Source organism: Schistocerca piceifrons, chromosome 4 (assembly GCF_021461385.2).
Source record: "Schistocerca piceifrons isolate TAMUIC-IGC-003096 chromosome 4, iqSchPice1.1, whole genome shotgun sequence".
NCBI classification, from domain to species: domain Eukaryota; kingdom Metazoa; phylum Arthropoda; class Insecta; order Orthoptera; family Acrididae; genus Schistocerca; species Schistocerca piceifrons.
The window spans coordinates 713,572,776-713,594,054 of NC_060141.1; the positions used below are offsets into that span (position 1 = coordinate 713,572,776).

General features: G+C 45.8%; 1 protein-coding gene across 1 annotated transcript; it reads right to left on the reverse strand.

Moving 5' to 3' along the window:
- Positions 1-9,246: 9,246 nt before the first annotated feature.
- Positions 9,247-15,942, reverse strand: LOC124796129. Its single transcript, XM_047260220.1, has 5 exons — positions 15,852-15,942; positions 13,628-13,896; positions 12,506-12,598; positions 11,933-12,088; positions 9,247-9,597 (listed from the first exon to the last, which is right to left on the reverse strand). Exons 1-5 carry the CDS (start codon positions 15,940-15,942, stop codon positions 9,247-9,249), a joined length of 960 nt encoding a protein of 319 aa, XP_047116176.1.
- Positions 15,943-21,279: the final 5,337 nt, after the last annotated feature.

The window sequence follows — 21,279 nt, forward strand, 5'->3', positions numbered from 1 at the left end:
TAGTTACATATGTATCCAGTACTGATCAACCTAAGTCACAGTAAATGCTCCTTTCCAGAGCTGAATGTTTGGAGATACTCCTTCACGTATGACACTAGTACCTCTTTATCTGTTACATTTTTGGTTGTCGTCTGTACTATAGTAATCGTTGTTGTTATAACTGCCTCAGGGCCACTGATACCAATTTCTGTGGGAACATCCTCAAAGAGGTCACGTCTATTTCTGGCATTCGAGCTAATATCTTTCTCATGTTTGGTCTCACGAACTGTCTGTTCCCAAGATTTCACCATCTACAAAACTGGAATTTTCGTAACCAGTTTTTGGTTCGTTAAAAATCTCGTCCAGTGACGACGGTATAAACAGGAAACATATGTACAAGAGAGCTTAGATTTTCGATTACATTTGGAGTGTCTTACACAGGTGCTGTCTTATAACGTTAATTTAAACAACTGTACATTTTTAACCAATACTTCCCCTGTTCCAACGTTTAATTGCATAAGCGAACCACACGTTCTTTGTCGGACTGCGTGTTTTGTATCTCGAAAGCAGCCCAAGATAACTCTTCTAGTATAATTTAATGCTTGTGATTACAACACAACAAAACGTTTGGGGTGCTTCACCACAGTATGTGCTGCACATGATGTGCCATAAAAATGGATTCCTTATCCAAACGTAAGAAGAAAATTCTGTTTCGACTTGAGCACCGAAACGCTTAGTTGTCTGTGATGTACACTGGAGAAACACAGAAACTGGTACACCTTCCTAATATCGTCTAGGGTCGTCGAGAGCACGCGTAAGTGCCGCAACACGAGTTGGCATGGACTCAACTAATGAATTTTAACAATAGTGAACGCTGCCGAACTCCGTGACTGTTCCTTTATAGGGTGTAGACAAATATACGCTACCACTCACAATAAAAGGTTATTTATTTGCCACCCGTCCGGTTTCGGGTTTGCGCCCGAAACCGGTCGTCACACAAATAAATAACCTTTTATTGTGACTCAACTAAGGTCTGAAGTAGTACTGGAGGAAATACTGCAGGGCTGGCCTTAAATGTGTAAGAGAGGGTGGAAATCTCTTCTGAACAGAACGTCGCAAGGCATCCCAGATATGCTCAATAGTGTTCATGTCTAGGGAGTTTCGTGACCAGCGGAAGTGTTTAAACTCATAAGAGTGTTCCTGGAGCGAATCTGCAGCAATTCTGCATCTGAGGTGTGTCGCATTGTCCTGCTGGAATTGCCCAAGTCCGTCGGAACGCACAATGGACATAAAAAGGATGCAGGTGGTCAGACAGGATGCTTACGTACGTGTCACCTGTCAGAGTCGCCGGCCGATGTGGCCGAGCGGTTCTAGGCGCTTCAGTCTGGAATCGCGAGACTGCTACGGTCGCAGGTTCGAATCCTGCCTCGGGCATGGATGTGTGTGATGTTCTTAGGTCAGTCAGGTTTAAGTAGTTCTAAGTTCTTGGGGACTGCTGACCTCAGATGTTCAGTCCCATAGTGCTCAGAGCCATTTGAACCTGTCAGAGTCGTATCTAGACGTATTAGGGGTCTCATATCACTCCAACTGTACACGCCCCACACTATTACAGAGCCTCAACCAGCTTGAACAGTCCCCTGCTGACATTCAGGAACCATGGATTCATGAGATTGTCTCCATACCCGTACACGTCCATCCGCTCGATACAACTTGAAACGAGACTCGTCCGACCAGGCAACATGTTTCCAGTCATCGACAGTCCAGTGTCGGTGCTGACGGCCAAGAGTATATCTTGGGCTGTTTTCGAGATACAAAACATGCGTTCCGACAAAGAAAGTGTGGTACGCTTATGCAGTTAAACGTTGGAACAGGGAGAAGTATTGGTTAAAAAATGTATAGTTGTTTAAATTAAGGTGATAAGACAGTGCCCGAGTAAGACGCACTATGAAGGGTGGGCAAAAACCTTTAAACAGGCCCTTCGATCAATAACCAGATTCACCCCAAATGTAATCGAAAATCTAAGCTCTCTAGCACATATGTTTACTGTTTGTACCGTCTTCACTGGAGGAGATTTTTAACTAAGCAAAAACCGGTTACGAAAATTGCAGTTTTGTAGATGGTGAAATCTTGCGAACAGACATTTCGTGGCCCCTAACGTGAGAAAGATATTAGATCGAATGCCAATAAATACACTCCTGGAAATTGAAATAAGAACACCGTGAATTCATTGTCCCAGGAAGGGGAAACTCTATTGACACATTCCTGGGGTCAGATACATCACATGATCACACTGACAGAACCACAGGCACATAGACACAGGCAACAGAGCATGCACAATGTCGGCACTAGTACAGTGTATATCCACCTTTCGCAGCATAGCAGGCTGCTATTCTCCCATGGAGACGATCGTAGAGATGCTGGATGTAGTCCTGTGGAACGGCTTGCCATGCCATTTCGACCTGGCGCCTCAGTTGGACCAGCGTTCGTGCTGGACGTGCAGACCGCGTGCGACGACGCTTCATCCAGTCCCAAACATGCTCAATGGGGGACAGATCCGGAGATCTTGCTGGCCAGGGTAGTTGACTTACACCTTCTAGAGCACGTTGGGTGGCACGGGATACATGCGGACGTGCATTGTCCTGTTGGAACAGCAAGTTCCCTTGCCGGTCTAGGAATGGTAGAACGATGGGTTCGATGACGGTTTGGATGTACCGTGCACTATTCAGTGTCCCCTCGACGATCACCAGTGGTGTACGGCCAGTGTAGGAGATCGCTCCCCACACCATGATGCCGGGTGTTGGCCCCGTGTGCCTCGGTCGTATGCAGTCCTGATTGTGGCGCTCACCTGCACGGCGCCAAACACGCATACGACCATCATTGGCACCAAGGCAGAAGCGACTCTCATCGCTGAAGACGACACGTCTCCATTCGTTCCTCCATTCACGCCTGTCGCGACACCACTGGAGGCGGGCTGCACGATGTTGGGGCGTTAGCGGAAGACGGCCTAACGGTGTGCGGGACCGTAGCCCAGCTTCATGGAGACGGTTGCGAATGGTCCTCGCCGATACCCCAGGAGCAACAGTGTCCCTAATTTGCTGGGAAGTGGCGGTGCGGTCCCCTACGGCACTGCGTAGGATCCTACGGTCTTGGCGTGCATCCGTGCGTCGCTGCGGTCCGGTCCCAGGTCGATGGGCACGTGCATCTTCCGCCGACCACTGGCGAAAACATCGATGTACTGTGGAGACCTCACGCCCCACGTGTTGAGCAATTCGACGGTACGTCCACCCGGCCTCCCGCATGCCCACTATACGCCCTCGCTCAAAGTCCGTCAACTGCACATACGGTTCATGTCCACGCTGTCGCGGCATGCTACCAGTGTTAAAGACTGCGATGGAGCTCCGTGTGCCACGGCAAACTGGCTGACACTGACGGCGGCGGTGCACAAATGCTGCGCAGCTAGCGCCATTCGACGGCCACCACCGCGGTTCCTGGTGTGTCCGCTTTGCCGTGCGTGTGATCATTGCTTGTACAGCCCTCTCGCAGTGTCCGGAGCAACTATGGTGGGTCTGACACACCGGTGTCAATGTGTTCCTTTTTCCATTTCCAGGAGTGTAGACTTGACCCCTTTGAAGATGTTCCAATAGAAACTGGTATCAGGCGAGGCGTAAAGCTTTGTTTAGTGCAGTCATCAAGGGTACACCAGTGGGCCTTCTGCTCTGAAAGCCCACACCGACGGTCTTTCGCTGAATGGTTCGCACGCTGACACTTGTAGATGGCCCAGCATTGAAACCTGCAGTAATTTGTGGAAGAGTTGCACTTCTGCCACACTGAATGACTCTCTTCAGTCCTCGACGGTCCCGTACTTGCAGGATCTTTTTCCGGCTGCAGTGAAGTCGGAGATTTGATGTTTTACCGGATTCCTGATATTCACGGTACACTCGTGAAATGGTCGTACAGGAAAATCCCCACTTCATCGCTACCTCTGAGATGCTGTGTCCCACCGCTTGTGCGCTGACTATAACACCACGTTCAGACTCACTCAAATTTTGATAACCTACCATTGTAGCAGCAGTAACCTGGTTAACAATTGCGCTAGACACTTGTTGTCTTATATAGGAGTCGCCGATTCCAACGCCGTATTCTGCCTTTTTACATATCTCTGTATTTGGATACGCATGCCTATACCAGTTTCTTTGGCGCTTCAGTGCGTAACGTGTCATTTGGCGTTGTCATTACCCGTGTCACTTGCATTTACCAGGCGCTGTTATAATTTAGTAAGAGAACATGTTGTTCACGAAGAGTACCCTATGATGAAGGAGCAGTGGCATTAATTATGGTCACTTTGTTGTAAAGTCCACTGAGTTTAACTTCACAGCCGGCCGAGCGGTTCTAGGCGCTACAGTCTGGAACCGCGCGACCGCTATGGTCGCAGGTTCGAATCCTGTCTCGGGCATGGATGTGTGTGATGTCCTTAGGTTAGTTAGGTTTAAGTAGTTCTAAGCTCTAGGGGACTGATGACCTTAAAAGTTAAGTCCCATAGCGCTCAGAGCCATTTGAACCATTTAACTTCACGAGACGTATGCAAGTGTTGGTATACTAAATTAATAAATTATGTTTTCATTTTTTGCCGACCTAACCTACTGAATATTTATCATTTTTAGAGAATGTGAAATTTCTTTTTTATTAATAATGAATAAATAGTCTTAACTGGCAACGATTAAGAAACTTCACTGTTTTGCCTGCTTGTGCAGCTGTTTGTAATTAGTTCTCTTCCCACAAATCAATCAGTGGAAGCGTGTTACTACTGCTTTACCGAATGAGAAAAGCTTTCTGATCATTGTTGTAAATCCAGTAGTGGCAATACGCTGTTGTTGTTAGAGTGTACGTTTTCTTTATTGTGAGCTGTTTTGAGACGGATGACGAATAGAAAATGATATCTCCTGTCTCGAAACGTGCTGACTGGTCACCAAGTAAGCGGAGTAAGGTAGTAACACTTCGTGAGGAAGGTTATACGTCTGCATAAATAGCTACTAGGTTGGTTGGGGGCACAACAGTGTCACGTGTGAAGAAAGTTTGCAACCGGTATTAAGAAACTGGATCAATCAAAACTGCTCCAAGAACCGACAGAAAACCAATATTGACCAATCAAGACTGTCGTAGAATCTGCCACCTTTCTCTCCAAGATCATCGGCGTACCGCAAAAGACATAAATGCTATCTTGAAGACTTCTGTCGTTGAAGTTTGTGATCGAACCGTCATCAGAAAACGGTTTGCGAGCGAGCACTCCAAGGAAGAAGCCTTACCTGAACGAAATGTAGAGGCAGAAACGTGTGCAATGGGCATTAGCACTCAGGGAGTGGACGCAAGCAGAACGGTCTGGAGCTGTATGAGGTGTCGAGACTAAGATCAGCTTCTTTGGAAGTGATGGAGTTAAATTTGTTCGTCTTCGACCAGGCGAAGACTTAATTCCACAGCGCACCACAGCTAAATGAAGCATCCAATCAGTGTCAGGGTTTTTGGATGCACGGCAAATCGCGCCATTGAACCTCTGACAGTGTTACAGAGCAACATCCCCGCAAAAGAAAAGAACCGAGACGAGGTTTCAATCGCTGGGATCAGCCGAGCCTTCTCGGGCGCTGCAGTCATTTAGGTTAAGTAGTGTGTAAGCTTAGGGACTGATGACCTTCGCAGTTAAGTCCCATAAGACTTCTCACACATTTGAACATTTGAGGTTTTAGTGTTGAAATTGCTGCCCTCTATCCACGATTTGTTTGAAGGTAGCAACCACCAGACCGCCAGTGTATCCTTCAGCAAGGCAGTGCGCTAAGTCATACTGCGAAAATCAATAAGAAATCGTTCGATATCCATGATATTAGTTTGTTGCTTTGGCCTGGCAATAGCCGCGATCTCAACCCCATTGAGAACTTACGGTGAAGACTTAAAATCATGGTTTCACGACGGAATCCCAGTAATAAGTGAGCGAGCTCCCAGAAGCCATCGGCAGTTCGTGGTTCAGAATGATCAAACCAGATGTCAGACTTTTGGTGGATTCAATGATGCACAGAATCGAGGCAGTGATTAAATCAGGATATCCAACAAAATACTGAGAAATATTGTTATAACGTTTGCGCCAAGTAATTTATAACTTTCTGAAATGGCTGGGTTGTGAGTATTTTGTTGAAGTTTTTTAAGCTTTCAATTAAATTTTTATATTTTATCTTTAATTATCAATAATGGGCACTAAGGCATGCTTTCTGAAAGTTTCTAGTGAATTGTGTTATACTTTTCAACTAAAATAAACTCCTGAATGCGGTACTGAATGACTCTCTACAAAACTTCCAGCATTAATGCCACTACCGCATAAAATCTCAAGTTTGCCAGTGTACGGCCGAAAATCGTACTGACAGCTGTTTAATATATATAAACTCATTTAGAGAGAAAGCAAGTCAAATAGTGGATTATTATTTTTATTTATTTATTTATGGATTTATTTAACTTATTACTATCAGTGACTGGAAAACTTCAAAGGAATAATTACTTTATTTATGATTATGATGTCCTCCTGCAGGAAGAAAGTTAGCTGGTGTTAATTATTATGGTAGGTAAGATTATTTCAAAGTCCTTCAACTGATTCAACATCTGATTTGAATCATTATAAGTGTTTGCTAGTTGTACTTTAAGCTCACAAAAAGTGAAGAGTACGGTCACAGATGCTAAGGCAGTCTCCATTGATCTCGTGACTCCGTCCGTAGCAGCTCTCGAAGTTCACGGTTGTCTGTAGGAAAACTTATTCCGCCGGAGAGAAACAGCGGATCCTGTCGGTAGTGCTATGACAGGTCTGTAAAATATTGCTAAAATGACCTATCTGTTAACGTAGCTCCAATGCAGATCATAGATGAAATTAATCATTCAATGACCTAACTGTGTAAACAGATTTCGTACAGGAGTCACTTCAGCAACAAAATCACATAAAGTTTCCGACGATATTTCCCACCCACATTAGCTAATATATGGAAAATGGAATGAAGTCCATTTGTGCCTTTAAATCATATGAAATGTAGGCAGCAAATCGTACAGCTGTTTTCTCGAAAGACTTCTTCCAGTACAAATTCTTTATATTCAATTAAAATGCTTTAAGCGAAGAACAAGAACTATCCATAACGGCCGCCGATAGTGGCTCTCTCTCTCTTCTCAAATTCCTAAAACGTCCGTACTAGTCAACGTCTAGATCAACAAGAGTCCTTAGTTCATCACTCCAATCACCCACACTTTTCCACAGATTAATACAACAGTCAAAGACGTTACACATTGTAGTAGTCGTTAAAATAATTCAGTCGTTTTTTTGTGCTTTTTTTCAGTTTGCGCATACAGCCAGTTTCGTATTTCTTAGGTACAACGATACATTGTAGTTGTATTTTACAATTGTGATTTTGTTTGAAACTAAAATAAGTGTTGTTGTAGTCTTCAGTTTGAAGACTGGTTTGATGCGCTACTCTGCGTCTGCAAAAACGTGTTCCAATGTAGTTTTCAATTTGAAGGCTGTACTACACGCCACTCTACCCCGTGGAAAACACTTTATCTCTTAATATCTACCGCGACCTACATCGATATGACCCTGCTTACTATATTCGTCTGTTGGTCTCTCTCCACAATTTTTACCACCCAACGAGGATGTGTCCTATCAGCCGATCCCTTCTTTTAGTCGAGATGTGCGATTAATTTCTTTATTCCCCACATTTGATTGAGGACCTCTTCATAAGTTCTCGATTTACTCATCTAACCTACAGCACTCATCTGTAGCGCCAATTTCAAGAGCTTCTATTATCATCTTGTGTGAACTGCTTGTGGTCTACGTTTATCTTCGACACACGCTACAGCCCAGACAAATACCTTCAGAAAAGACTTCCTAACACTTAAATTTATACTGAATGTTAAGAAATTCGTCTATTTCAGAAATCAATTTCGTGCTATAGTCAGCCTGCGTTTTACGTTATGTCTACTTCGGCCGTTACCAGTTATTTTACTGTCCAAACACCAAAACTCATGTCCTACTTTTAGTGTGTCATTTCCTAATCTAATTCCTTCAGGATCCCCTGATCTAACTCGACTACATTCCATTATTCCTATTGACATTCGTCTTATAACCTCCTTTCAAGATACTATCCCTTCTGTTCAGCCATTCTTACAAGTTGTTTGCCATCTCTGACAGAATTATAATGTTATCGGCAAACTATAAAATTTTTATTTCTTTTCCCTGGCCGCACTGGATTAGCCGAGCGGTCTAAGGCGCTGCAGTCATGGACTGTGCGGCTAGTCCCGGCGGAAGTTCGAGTCCTCCGTCGGGCATGGGTGAGTGTGTTTGCCCTTAGGATAATTTAGGTTAAGTAGTGTGTAAGCTTAGGGACTGATGACCTTAGCAGTTAAGTCCCATACGTTTTCACACACATTTGAACACTTTTTTCTTTTCGCTGAATGTTAATTAAACTGTCAAATTTGTTCTTGGGTTCCTTCACAGTTTCCTCAATGTAGATACTGAATAACTTCAGGGATAAGATAGAACCCAGTCTCACTTTCTTCTGAAACACTGCATTCATTTCATGTCCTCCGATTCTAATAACTGTAGTGTGGTTTCTGTAAAAGTTGTAAATAGCCTTTTGCTCCCTGTATTTAATCCCTTCTAGCTTCAGAATATCAAAGAAAGTATGAACTCTCCATTTATAGTAATGTATGTTTAAAAAAAGCTTTTGAAGAACTTGACTGGTCTAAACTGTTTGAAATTGTGAAGGCAATCGTAACTATTGGTACAACATTTTCCAGTATCAACTCTTGCACTCCTCTCCTTCCAGTTGGTAGTGTCGTGGATGTGGAAGGAAAGGTCTTCAGGTTGAGGAGAGATGGATATACTTGTTATTGTAAGAAAACACAGCCATTTTTTCTATAAAAGTAAAAAGTTTAATTCTTTTGTATTGGAATGTACGAAATATAAAACACAATGCGAGATACGCGTGAGGACGAGCGAATAAATTATAAATAAATAAATAAATAATAAATAGTTATAAATAATGGGTACTTGTGGACAATAAATAAGATGACTGGTGGAGGATGATTGCCCTAAAGCTAATACTGCGGTACGACAGGACAGGCGCGCTGCAGAGAGCGGCGAGAAGGGGAGATTCTGTATCACAGCCAGGAGCGAGCCGCGGGGCGGCTTCAGTCGTGGGGGCGGCGCGGCGGCGGCGGCGGCGGGGGCGGCCGCGGGGGCCGGCGCTACGCCTGCTGGCGCCGCTGCTGGTCCTTCCGCTTCTTGTGGCGCTGGCGGCGGGGGGCGGCCGTCGTGTTCTTGCTCTTGACGCCGCGGGTCGCGTCCTTCTTCTGCTGCTTGCTCTTCTTCTTGAGGTCGCGCGTCACCTCCTTGAGCACCTCGCTGACCACCTTCTGCCAGTCGGCCAGGAAGGCCTTGAGGAGGGCGAGGTAGGTGCGGTCGCGCAGCAGCAGCTGCGGCGTGCCCTGCGACGGCTGCCGGTGGCGCACCGCGTCCACCACCTCCTCCAGCTGCGGCCGCTGCACCTGCAGCCGCACCTTGCTGTCCACGATCGCCTTCTGCGCCGCGCACTGCAACTGCAACGAGAGAGGCGGCCGCACGTCACAACAGAGAACAGCTGGACGAGTGTTCACTACTGATAATTTCGACGGCCACAAGAGTTGGCACCAATAGTGGCACCAATAAATCCCTGCTCGTGATAAGTGTAGAACAATCAACCACCAACAAGCGACTGAGGAAATCAATTTTCCAGAGACCACGTCTCAGCTACGTTAAATACTTCATTATTCTACCAGTTGCTGAACGTAGATCCATATTTAAATCAGTTGGCGTTTGACGTTTCCAGTTGCGACATTGTCGCAAGAAATATTGCTTGGTCTCTCTGCAGTGATAGAAAATCGCTTTAAAGTTTGTATCTCCTACCAAAACGTTGTGCAAAATATGACATTTAGGAAACTTACGCATGTTATTGTACCGGGTGATCAAAAAGTCAGTATAAATTTGAAAACTGAATAAATCACTGAATAATGTAGATAGAGAGGTACAAATTGACACACATGCTTGGAATGACATGGGGTTTTCAAATTTGTACTGACTTTTTGATCACCCAGTATATCTCTATACCGTCTAAAGCAGGTTGAAAATCTGTCCTTGAAATTCTTTTTCTTTTGAATCGATGCTAAGTTCCAGGCTGAGAAGCAGTTTCAAATTTATCACATTATATCTCTGAAACTCAGTTCATATAAATTAGATATTTTTCGTGAATGAACAATACCTCGCTCAGCAATGCATCTTTCCAAAACTTCATACCATACCACGTCTGTTAGCAGCTTCAGAAAACGGTGTTGCTTTCTTTTTTATGTAACGTTCAACTCGTAGATGTATGAAGTATTAAAGTCACTATCTCCCACAAAAAATATACGTAATAATTCTGAAATTCACGTGTGGTAAAGACCTCTGACATGTCTCAAAGCACGTGAAAAATCTGTTCTCAACTATAAATAAGGTTGGAGTCATGCTGTTCCTTGAGATAAGCGAAATTTTTGCTTCCCGAAATGTTTAGTAGTTGAGACGTCAGAAGCAATGATTTGCACAGCGGAAGTAGCAACAAAGAGGGAGCCAATCATGGAAAGTTTCCAGTGGTGTATTTGTAGCGAGAGCTGTCAAATGCCAACTGTGTTAAATAGTAATCGTAGGCTTCTACAGCCGCTGTTATTGTCAATAAAATTTTTCAGGGTGCGTAACTGCATTGTCAATAAATTAAATTCTCCGACGTTTCGGCCACTCAAAGTGGTTTGCTTACTCAAGAAAACAGCCTGAGGAAGGCCATTTGCTACAGCGGCCGAAATGTCGGAGAATTTTATACGTTGACAATGCAGTCACATATCCTGAAAAATTTTATTCACACTAAGATGAATAAGATTACGTACAGAAATGATTTCTACTGCATCTCTATTTACTTAAACTATTATGTATACAGCGTAAAGACATCTCCAATGACTTGAATGAACATGTATATATCGTAAAGGAAAATCTATTTGTTGGATAGTCTCCTACATATGGTTCTTTCACCGAAGACTGTTGTCGAAATACGTTGTGAGGTAATCAATGGGTCACGTCACACTTGACAGACGATCTGTCGTCCTAATTTTCCACTGTATGCTAATTATTTGGTTTGTTATACTCCAAGATATGCATACTTCCTAATAAATATATATTGACGTTGTTTCAGATTACACAAGGGGTTCATATATATATATACGCTGGCAACACGCCACTATTTTCGAATTATTAATTAATATGTGACTGATATTTACGTAATTGTTTCGCTGGTTGTTACTGCTTAAAAATGAGGCCTAGGCATGTTCTTTTCAGGTTTACAAACTGCATACAGGTCCGTACTGTTTACCGAATGGTAAAGTTGCGAAATCAATATTTTGCCTTGTAACTGATTTCTTGTAGATAGTTCCTACTACGAAATGTCTCGATTATTTACGTGTGTATGAATGACACTCATTTATCACGCGATAAAGTTTCATGTTTGCCCATATTAGACTATCTTACTTTATTATCTTGGGATTATTGTAGTGCAAACGTAAACGTATATATATATATATATATATATATATATATATAAGTGTGACGTTTTCACCTCATAATGTGCATGAATTCCATCCGATCAGTTACACAACGAAAATCAATAACGGATAGACAACGTGTATTGTAAGTCTTGTGCCAGCATTGGGTTGCTTTTCTGGCTGAGTTTTACTGACCAAGCTTTGCAACTAATTAAATGCTCTTTCGTATTTAGAGCGTAGGGTAAGTGGAAGACGACGTCCACAGATTCGGTTTTCAAGCCCTAGAGAGAGAGAGAGAGAGAGAGAGAGAGAGAGAGATTGATTAGAAACTCACACTTTTGAGCTTGCTGCGTATCTCGGAGAGGAAGTGGGCGCGCGTGGCGAGGTCCTTGTGCAGTAGCAGGCTGCTGGCTTCGTCCCTTTGCAGCCACGCCACGGTGGCCAGGTACTTCTGAACGCCGTCGTGCACGTGCTGTAGGACGTGGGCCGGCTGTAAACAGACGAGGACATGGCTGTTAGTTCTGTCGCCACATTGGATATGCAGTTGGTTCTTTGCCCAATGCCTTAACACTCGATTATGCGCACTCCTAAAAGGGACATGGATCGTCGCTATAGATCTGAGACATCCCAATGAGAAAAATGGATAATTTTGTAACAAGAAAAGCTAATGAACAGAAATTTAAAAAAAGGAAACATTTTGATTGGAAGTGCTTCATCAGTTGTTTCATTTCCCATGAATCTGAGAGCTAGGAACTATAAATAGAGTTAGTCTACTAACTTTTTGATGACATGTACACGAAAATGAAGTCTCTGGTAAAGTGTGGACCTCGGAGGTCGAGCGCGACTAACCGAGTGTTAATGTAGTTGTTGTCGTAGCTAGGAGGAAATTGTGATGTCGTGATCTTACCTTTTCGGGAAGTGTCAGCCCTTGGATGGTGTCCTTGTAGTGGTTGTACTGGTTCCTTGGAAGCCACTCCATGTCCATTTCAATTTCTTTCAGCTGCAAAAGAAGAAGGAACGTTAGAAGGATTTATTTTTTTTAGTAAATTCTGCTTAAGTTAAGTAACGTATGGGGTTGGGCAGGACACTCTTCCAGCAAACTGTAATTAATTCAAAATGTATACTGCAGTATCGGTTCTCGCTTCAGATGCACTCTTCTAGACGATAGCAGACAATTTTTCTCTTTCATGACTGCGGGACAAACAGGCGACTGATGAATAGACATTTTTATAACTTTACTTGACAGTTGTTTTTTACACTTCAGTGGAGTTTGCACTGTGGAATCAATAAATTCTCTTCAAACGTTCGATGTATGCCGTTCGAGACGCCTCTTAAAGATGAAGTGGAGTAGAAGACACTGCAGTAGTACATTTCTAAGTGGAATAAATAATAATAGAAATACTCGAGAAACTTTCTTGCCAAAATTTGTTTCTAAGCTAAAATAAGGCAATGGCTCAAAAACATGTAAAAACTTATCAAGACTTTGTGAGTGCTCAAAGGCGAGGTTATCAGCGTAAACTGCTCAGAATAATGTGGTTTCATCCTTAATGCATGTAGCAAAGCCAGTCATGTGCGGCAGGTCACTGTACGCTCAAATAGACACTAGATCAACATTTACGAAGTATTGAACTCGGTGTTGTGTAAACAGTAATGCAGCGTGTGTTTGCAACTATATTTCACAGAGTGGAAACCATAAATGTTGCGGTGACAACTGTACCTAAATACCAGCTATATTGGAGGTGACAGCTGCATTACATCTAATAACAGTATTTGGTGGTAAGAAAAACGAAGGGAAGACACTCACGGGTGAAAAAATATGAGAATTGTGTTTAGGCATGTCAGAATCCTTTCAGAACATATTTATTTGTTGAAGCTAACTTGGGCAAAATAAGTGAGCTTTCACCTCAAGATGATGTTGCTTGTCGTCTTACGTGGAAGACACTGAGGCAGCGGACTGAATCGGGTTAGGATGAGAACGGCCTGTATTCAGGGTGGAGTGGTTGGGTATGCGACAGGAGCGGGTACTCACCCCTTGGTAGACGCTGCTGGCTCGATCCCACTCCTTTTTCACGCTGTTGAAGGTGCCGTGGAGGTAATTCCGGAACACCCTGAGCACCTTCTTGACGTTCTTCATGTTGAGGACGCCGGGGGCGTCCCTGTATATGCCGCAGGGGTCGATCCAGTCGTCCGCCTTGTGGGCGGTGGGGGCGGCAGCGGGGGCGGCGTGGGCGGCGGGTAGCAGCGCCGCTGCTGCCACCAGGAGCACCGCCAGCGCTGACCGGCACCTCCTCAGGGTCTCTGCGGACAAGACAGCCCACTCTCACTCACACGTCCTCAGCGCACGGAAAACATTGCACGGGAGGGTACAGAGCACTCACTGTGTGCCACGCCATCTTTTTAGAAAAACTTGGAAGTTTTCAAAATTGCACAAAAAATTCGGGAATCCTACTAAAAATCTGGACTCGACAAAATTTTCATCCATAAACACATACACAGTAATTTATTTTTCCTTGTTTTCGGTACAGCACTGACGGGACGTTAACAACACTACTGTGTAGTTTAATCACAAACACAAAATGCACTGTTTTGCGGAAGACCTTGAGCACCATTTCGGTAGTGTGCTTTGTAAACATAGTTTATTGTGCTGCAGGTGGTGTTTTCATTGTAATTGTTTTTCAACCCTAAGTAGTCATCATTTTTATTCCACAAACACTTGTTTAGAAATGTAGTTTTCTATCTGATGTTTCATGAATTATTATGCGCTCCGTGCTCCGTACCCAGTGCTAAATTACGCAGCAAGACTCTAAAGTCAACAAATACTCCCTCTCTCTCATGATTTGCAAATTTTGTTGTTAGCAGTTACATTTCCTGTGACATAGCGCAATGAATATTACGATAGCGCTTATCAAAATGACAGATATAAGCACTGTAAAAAGAAATAGTAAATTGCCATATACGACATAATATGCGCTAAATATAGTACCACTCACGACGTCCACGAGGACTGAACACCAAAGAGCTAACACGCTGCGTTATGTACGAAACCACTGCGCCAAAAACGAAAACAAAAAAAAATCCACAACATAGTAGAACTCCAGGACCCATACAGCTTAGCTTTCTACAGAGCGAAGGGTAATGCCAACACTCCTCAAAGTCACAAGCCTCGCTACTGAATATCGCCGAGTGAATTATGGCAGCACAGAGGGCTTCGTAGCTCACTATACACTGAAGCACTGGCATGAAACGTCACGGTTGCTATATTTTCACATACGTGTATATAAACACCAGCGCCAACATTCGCATGACAACAAAAGAAAGTCAGCAAAACAAGAGTGAACAGGATAAATCACCAGCGGAAATACAATTTCACCATCAGTGTTTCTAATAATTAATGCAAGTTGCGAAGCACGTCGATTAATACGGATAAATCTGAAATCAGATACCAGTTAAAGAATGTTTCCCTCCATCGTACGACAAACACGAGCTTATAACATGGTCCGCTACTACATGAAAATACACCTAGAATGAAGAAGGTAATCCTTTTCCAAACGACTATTTAGTGTCAACTACGGTCTGATTAAGCTCAAACGGACAGCCCAGATCCACGTGTGGTATTAAAATAATAGCTCACTTTCCCCTAGTTCAGAGAGATTAACGTCTGCTACGCTCAGCATTCTGCTTTCGGTCCTTAATGGGCTGAGTAACCGACGTGTGTGCCATGTACCGATGCCAAGTAGACGCGACCACAGTTTGACAGAAATCAGTCGCGAAAACTAGCATACAACAATGTTAGACCTCACGAATTAAACGTACCTGGCGACGAAATTTCTTTCGAAAGTAAACAGCGGCTATAATTTGTTCAGTTACTGGCGCATTTAAGAGAAAAAAGAGCTAACATTTCCTCTCGCGGTCACGCAGTGTTACACGTAAACACAGACAGCGAAGATACAACAGCACTGCACAGGTTTCCGAACGAGCGGTCCACTGTCGTCGGGATGTCAGACTCCCGAGCAGTCCGCGTTGTGAGGTGAAAGGCGCACGCAGCGGACTAATCACCGCACAGCGACGGTATGTGGTTGACACTCACCGGGCGTCCTCCGGCGTTCACTTGCACACGCGCCCCCCTCCCCGCCCCCACACGACACACAGTAGCTCGTCGCACAGTGGTGTAGCCTAGCGTCGAACGCGACGGCGGCCGCGACCTCGCGGGCCGGCGGTCGCCAGCTGACTGCCGTCTCGCGATCGGTGCCTACCTTTATCTGCTTTCACCGTGACGCGTGCTGCGGAGGCGGCGGCGGCGGCGCTGTGTCGGGGGCGCCCGTCAGATTGCACGTGCCGCGTCATCTCGTGTGGTGTGCTGTCGCTGAGCCGCCGGCTCTCGGATTGACTGCCGAGCCTCCGAGCTGAAGGCTTTTATAGATGCAACGTTGATTTCCGAGTAGCGCCGTGACGCAGGGCGCGCGCTCGCCCCTCCCTGCAGCCTCTTTCATTCATGCCTGCGGTTTCCCCGTCCGCTGCCCCCCCTCCACGCCGCCCGCACTGGAGGCGGGAACTGGAGGTGCTGGCTGCGCGCATGCGCGGCGCCGATCTGCCGGCAGACCTGTCTCGCCGCCACTTCTGCAACTATGACGACGCTCCGTCTGGGTGGGTGTCCACCCTTGCGACTTGCATCGGCGCTTCATCACCTCCAAAACACTGTTCAGTCTGACGCCTCGCCTCACCTGACTCATCACTTCTTGCGTTACATTTCTACTCTCTTCGCTAACCATGCTGTATAGAGGAATTTCGCTAGCTCTGCATTAGATCAGCAGTTGTCTATAAAAATAAACTTCCCAAAAATATAAGGGGCGAGATCAGAAAAACAGCCAATATAAGGTAAATTTGGAGCACAGTTTTGTGAGGGAAAAAAGGAAGACATAACTGTGGTATCGAAGGCAACGATGCCACAGAATAGTTTCTCAAGTTTTTTTTTTTTGGGGGGGGGGGGGGGGGAAGGAGAGTGGTCTCGCGGTTCTAGGCGCTCAGTCCGGAACCGTGCGACTGCTACGGTCGCAGATTCGAATCCTGCCTCGGGCATGGATGTGTGTGATGTCCTTAGGTTAGTTAGGTTTAAGTAGTTCTAAGTTCTAGGGGACTGATGACCTAAGATGTTAAGTCCCATAGTGCTCAGAACCATTTGAACCATTTTGAAGGAGACCAGACAGTGAGGTCATCGGTCTCATCGGATGAGGGAAGGACGGGGAACGAAGTCGGCTGTGCCCTTTGAAAGGAACCATCGCGGCATTTGCCTGGAGCGATTTATGGAAATCACGGAAAACCTAAATCAGGATGGTCGGACGCGGGATTGAACCGTCGTCCTCCCGAATGCGAGTCCAGTGTAGTTTCTGAAGTTGTTACTACGAGAGTCACAGACGACAGCGCCCTCTAGCCTGTGCTGTCGAAGTCTTCGAGCTCCGCGACTGCTTCAGCCCATTTCATCAGGTGCAGACAGCCAGGACACTACGCTTCAACTTCGCACCACCTTGCAAGTTATGTAATATGTTATCCGCTAGTAAAGGTGCCTAAACTGTATCTGCAGTACCGAGAGATTAGTACCTTTTCTTGTTCCTGTTCCGTGCCCACGCGCCGCCTCCCAGGCGGGATACAAAAATAACGACGGCAGGCAATGAAAAAATCTTAACTCTACTTGTCTCTGAAAATCTCGTGATTCCAGGAACCAGTAACTGCATTATCAAACAGAGATTAGAGATATGAAAGTCCATCAACTTCACTACTCTGTCAATAACTAGCCGACTATCATATACTTACGTATGCAGCAGCATTACATGTATCACATAATATATATTTTTAAGAAACCGTTTTCGCTACTCCTCTAAAATTTAACAAAACGGAGTTACGGGGTTCTCATTGCCTACCGTCGATGAACGGAAGTATTAGAAACCTGTAAAATGTGGTATTATAAGGGGCTGCTGAAATGCAGATGGATTAATCCGTATAATGAATGAAGTCATCCTGCAGGGAGAAAAAAATTTGACAAATCATGACCATAATTAGTTAAACTGATAGAATTGTTGGGCTCATATTAAGGCATGACTCCTTATGAAAACGATGAAAGGAAACAATCGTAGGGGCAAACATAGGCACGAGTACGTACGACAGATCACCAATGAATAGTAACGCTGAAACGAAGAGGATAGCTCAGAAGTGACGGGGACGGATAACTGATGACCGAAACGACAGCTGCCGGCCGGTGTGACCGAGCGGTTCTAGGCACTTCAGTCCGGAACCGAGATGCTGCTACGGTCGCAGGTTCGAATCCTACCTCGGGCATGGATGTGTGTGATGTCCTTAGGTTAGTTAGGTTTAAGTAGTTCAAGGTCTAGGGGACTGATGACCTCAGATATTAAGTCCCATAGTGCTCAGAGCCATTTGAACCATTTTGAAACGACAGCTTGTTGCGATTTTTAATTCTTATTGACGGTGCTGATTTCCGATCGTTATCGTCACAAGAAAGCAACACAGTGCTGGATTACAAGTATAATGCCCCTGAAAGCACGAGTATCATCCACAGAACGCAAGCGATTTAGCCATTTCTTCTTTACCACTCAGTCTTCGACTTTCTAATTATGTCTTTACTTCTACGTTACTTTCCTTTCGATTCTTGTGCTGTTCACCTATTAAACTTTATTTCTCCTGTCTGTAATCCCCCGACTCTTTCTTTTTCATTGGAAACCGCGTTTTGTAAAACATCTCATCCTGCTTTCCTAACCTCTGTTTATTTTTTCAAAGGATTTTCTGCGCATTATAATTGCTGGTCCTCTAAATGACATCACTTTAGTCTCGCCGTTCCAAACACAAACACTGTTCGCCATTCCTAATCTTTTGAATCCTTTGCTGTGAGACGTTATTTTTCTAGCTCTTCAACCTGATTTATTTGCCGGCCTTTGCGGCCGAGCGGTTGCAGGCGCTTCAGTCCGGAACCGCGCTACTGCTTCGGTCGCAGGTTCGAATCCTGCCTCGGGCATGGATGTGTGTGATGTCCTTAGGTTAGTTAGGTTTAAGTAGTTCTAAGTCTAGGGGACTAATGACCTCAGACGTTAAGTCTTATAGTGCTCAGAGCCATTTGAGCCATTTGATTTATTTATTTATTTGCCGATTCCAGTAGAGGCTGTAGACAAGTTTTCGGCGGACATAGTGAATCATAGCACGGTCACGTCAACCCTAGCAGACAGTGGTCATCGTGCAAACCGTCGAGTTCGCCGCGCCGCTTGGAATGAAAAACAACTGGAGCACATGCGTCTGGTTACGTGCGCTATCGGCTTTCAACTCCAATGTTCCAATGTGTGTGAAATCTTATGGGACTTAACTGCTAAGGTCATCAGTACCTAAGCTTACACACTACTTTACCTAAATTATCCTAAGGACAAACACACACACCCATGACCGAGGATTCGAACCTCCGCTTTCAACTTCCCAGCAATACGGAGAGACAACACCGCTCATCTTAGGAATACAATGTAGAGGGTGACTGAGCAGCCAGCCAGGTCACGGCAGGTTCAAAATTGGTTCAAATGGCTCTGAGCACTATGGGACTTAACTTCTGAGGTCATCAGTCCCATAGAACTTAGAACTACTTAAACCTAACTAACCTAAGGACATCACACACATCCATGCCCGAGGCAGGATTCGAACCTGCGACCGTAGCAGTCGTTCGGTTCCAGACTGTAGCGCCTAGAACCGCTCGGCCACTCAGGGCAGCTTACCCTGGCAGTGGAGGACGCGTGAAAAGGGCCCAGCAGTGCCACGCCTCTAAAGGGTTCCAGATCCGCGGTTCCCTCACGGAACAGATGCCGTCGCCGGCCGGCGTCGTGTGTCAGACCACTTCCTGTTTTCCTTTTTCCCCGTTACTCATATCAATCGCCTACTTGCGCGAAATCGCGCGGAGGTAGGGGAAGTGTCGTGGCGTGCGTGACGTAAGAGCAGGGAGCCGGCAGTGGATCCTCCGGGAATGGTGGACCGCCCGGTGCACGCACTTTGCGAGCGGAATGTTCCGCGGCGGCGCGCCGTAATAAAGGAAGCGGAGTACGGGTGAGTCAGCGGGCGGGCGCGCCGGCGATCCGTTGTGCAACCGAAAGGCAATACGGCGTGGCGGGCCGCGAGGGCGCTTATCGCCGGCCCGCGACAGGTAGGCAACCAGCCGCTGCGCCGCATTCCCCGCGACGATTTCGTCACGGCCGCCGGCGGAGTCGTCAGCGGGCCTCTACCGGTCCCGGCCTGCTCGCGTAACTGTCGCGCCGCGTCACCTAGGCGCCGGCCACTTAGCGTTCCAGCGGTCCAGTCCTTGTCTTGCAACCATTAAACCTCCGACATTCACTAAAGAAAGCGTTGTATACCAACAATCAGGCAGTCAACGCTAGTCGCTCTCCGAGGTTGTTCACGAAGTAGCTCTACAGACCGTTACGAAATAGTTTTGCAGAGGACGTTACCAGTCACAATATTTGCGTTGCCGCAATGACATTGAAGCGCCGAAGAAACTGGCAGAGACACGGGTATTCAGATACAGAGATATGTAAACAGGCAGAATGTGGGGCTACGATTTGCAGCGCCTACGTAAGGCAACAAGAGTCTGGCGCAGTTTAAAAAAAATGTTCAGATGTGTGTGATGTCTTATGGGACTTAACTGCTAAGGTCATCAGTCCCTAAGCTTACACACTACTTAACCTAAATTATCCTAAGGACAAACACACACACTCATGCCCGAGGGAGGACTCGAACCTCCGCCAGGACTGGCGCTGTTGTTAGATCGGTTACTGTTGCTACAACGGCAGGTTATCAGGATTTAAGTGAGTTTGAACGTAGTGATACAGTCGGTGTTCGAGAGATGGGACACAGCAACCCCTGACGTAGCGATCAAGTGGAGATTTTCCCGTACGACCATTTCACGAGTACACCGTGAATATCAGGAGTCCGGTAAAACATCAGATCTCCGACATCACTGCGGCCGGAAACAGATCCTGCAAGAACGAGACAAACGACGGCTGAAAAGAATCGTTCAGCGTCACAGAAGTGGAACCCTTCCGCAAATTGCTGCAGATTTCCGTGCCGCCGGCCGGAGTGGCCGTGCGGTTCTAGGCGCTACAGTCTGGAACCGCGCGACCGCTACGGTCGCAGGTTCGAATCGTGCCTCGGGCATGGATGTGTGTGATGCCCTTAGGTCAGTTAGGTTTAAGTAGTTCTAAGTTCTAGAGGGCTGATGACCTCAGAAGTTAAGTCCCATAGTGCTCAGAGCCATTCGAACCATTTCCGTGCCGGGCCATCAACAAGTGTCAGTGTTCGAACCATTCAACGAAACATTACCGACGTGGGCTTTCGGAGCCGGAGGTTCGCTCGTATACCCATGATGACTGCACGACACAAACGTTTACGCCTCGCCTGGGCCCGCCAACACCCACATTGGACTGTTGATGACTGGAAACATGTTGCCTGGTCGGACGAGTCTCGTTTCAAATTGTATCGAGAGGATGGACGTGTAAGGGTATGGAGACAACCTCATGAATCCATGGACCCTGCATGTCAGCAGGGGATTGTTAAGCTGTTGGAGGCTGTGTAATGGTGTGGGGCGTGTGCAGTTGGAGTGATACGGGGCCCCTGATACTTGTAAATACGACTCTTACAGGTGAC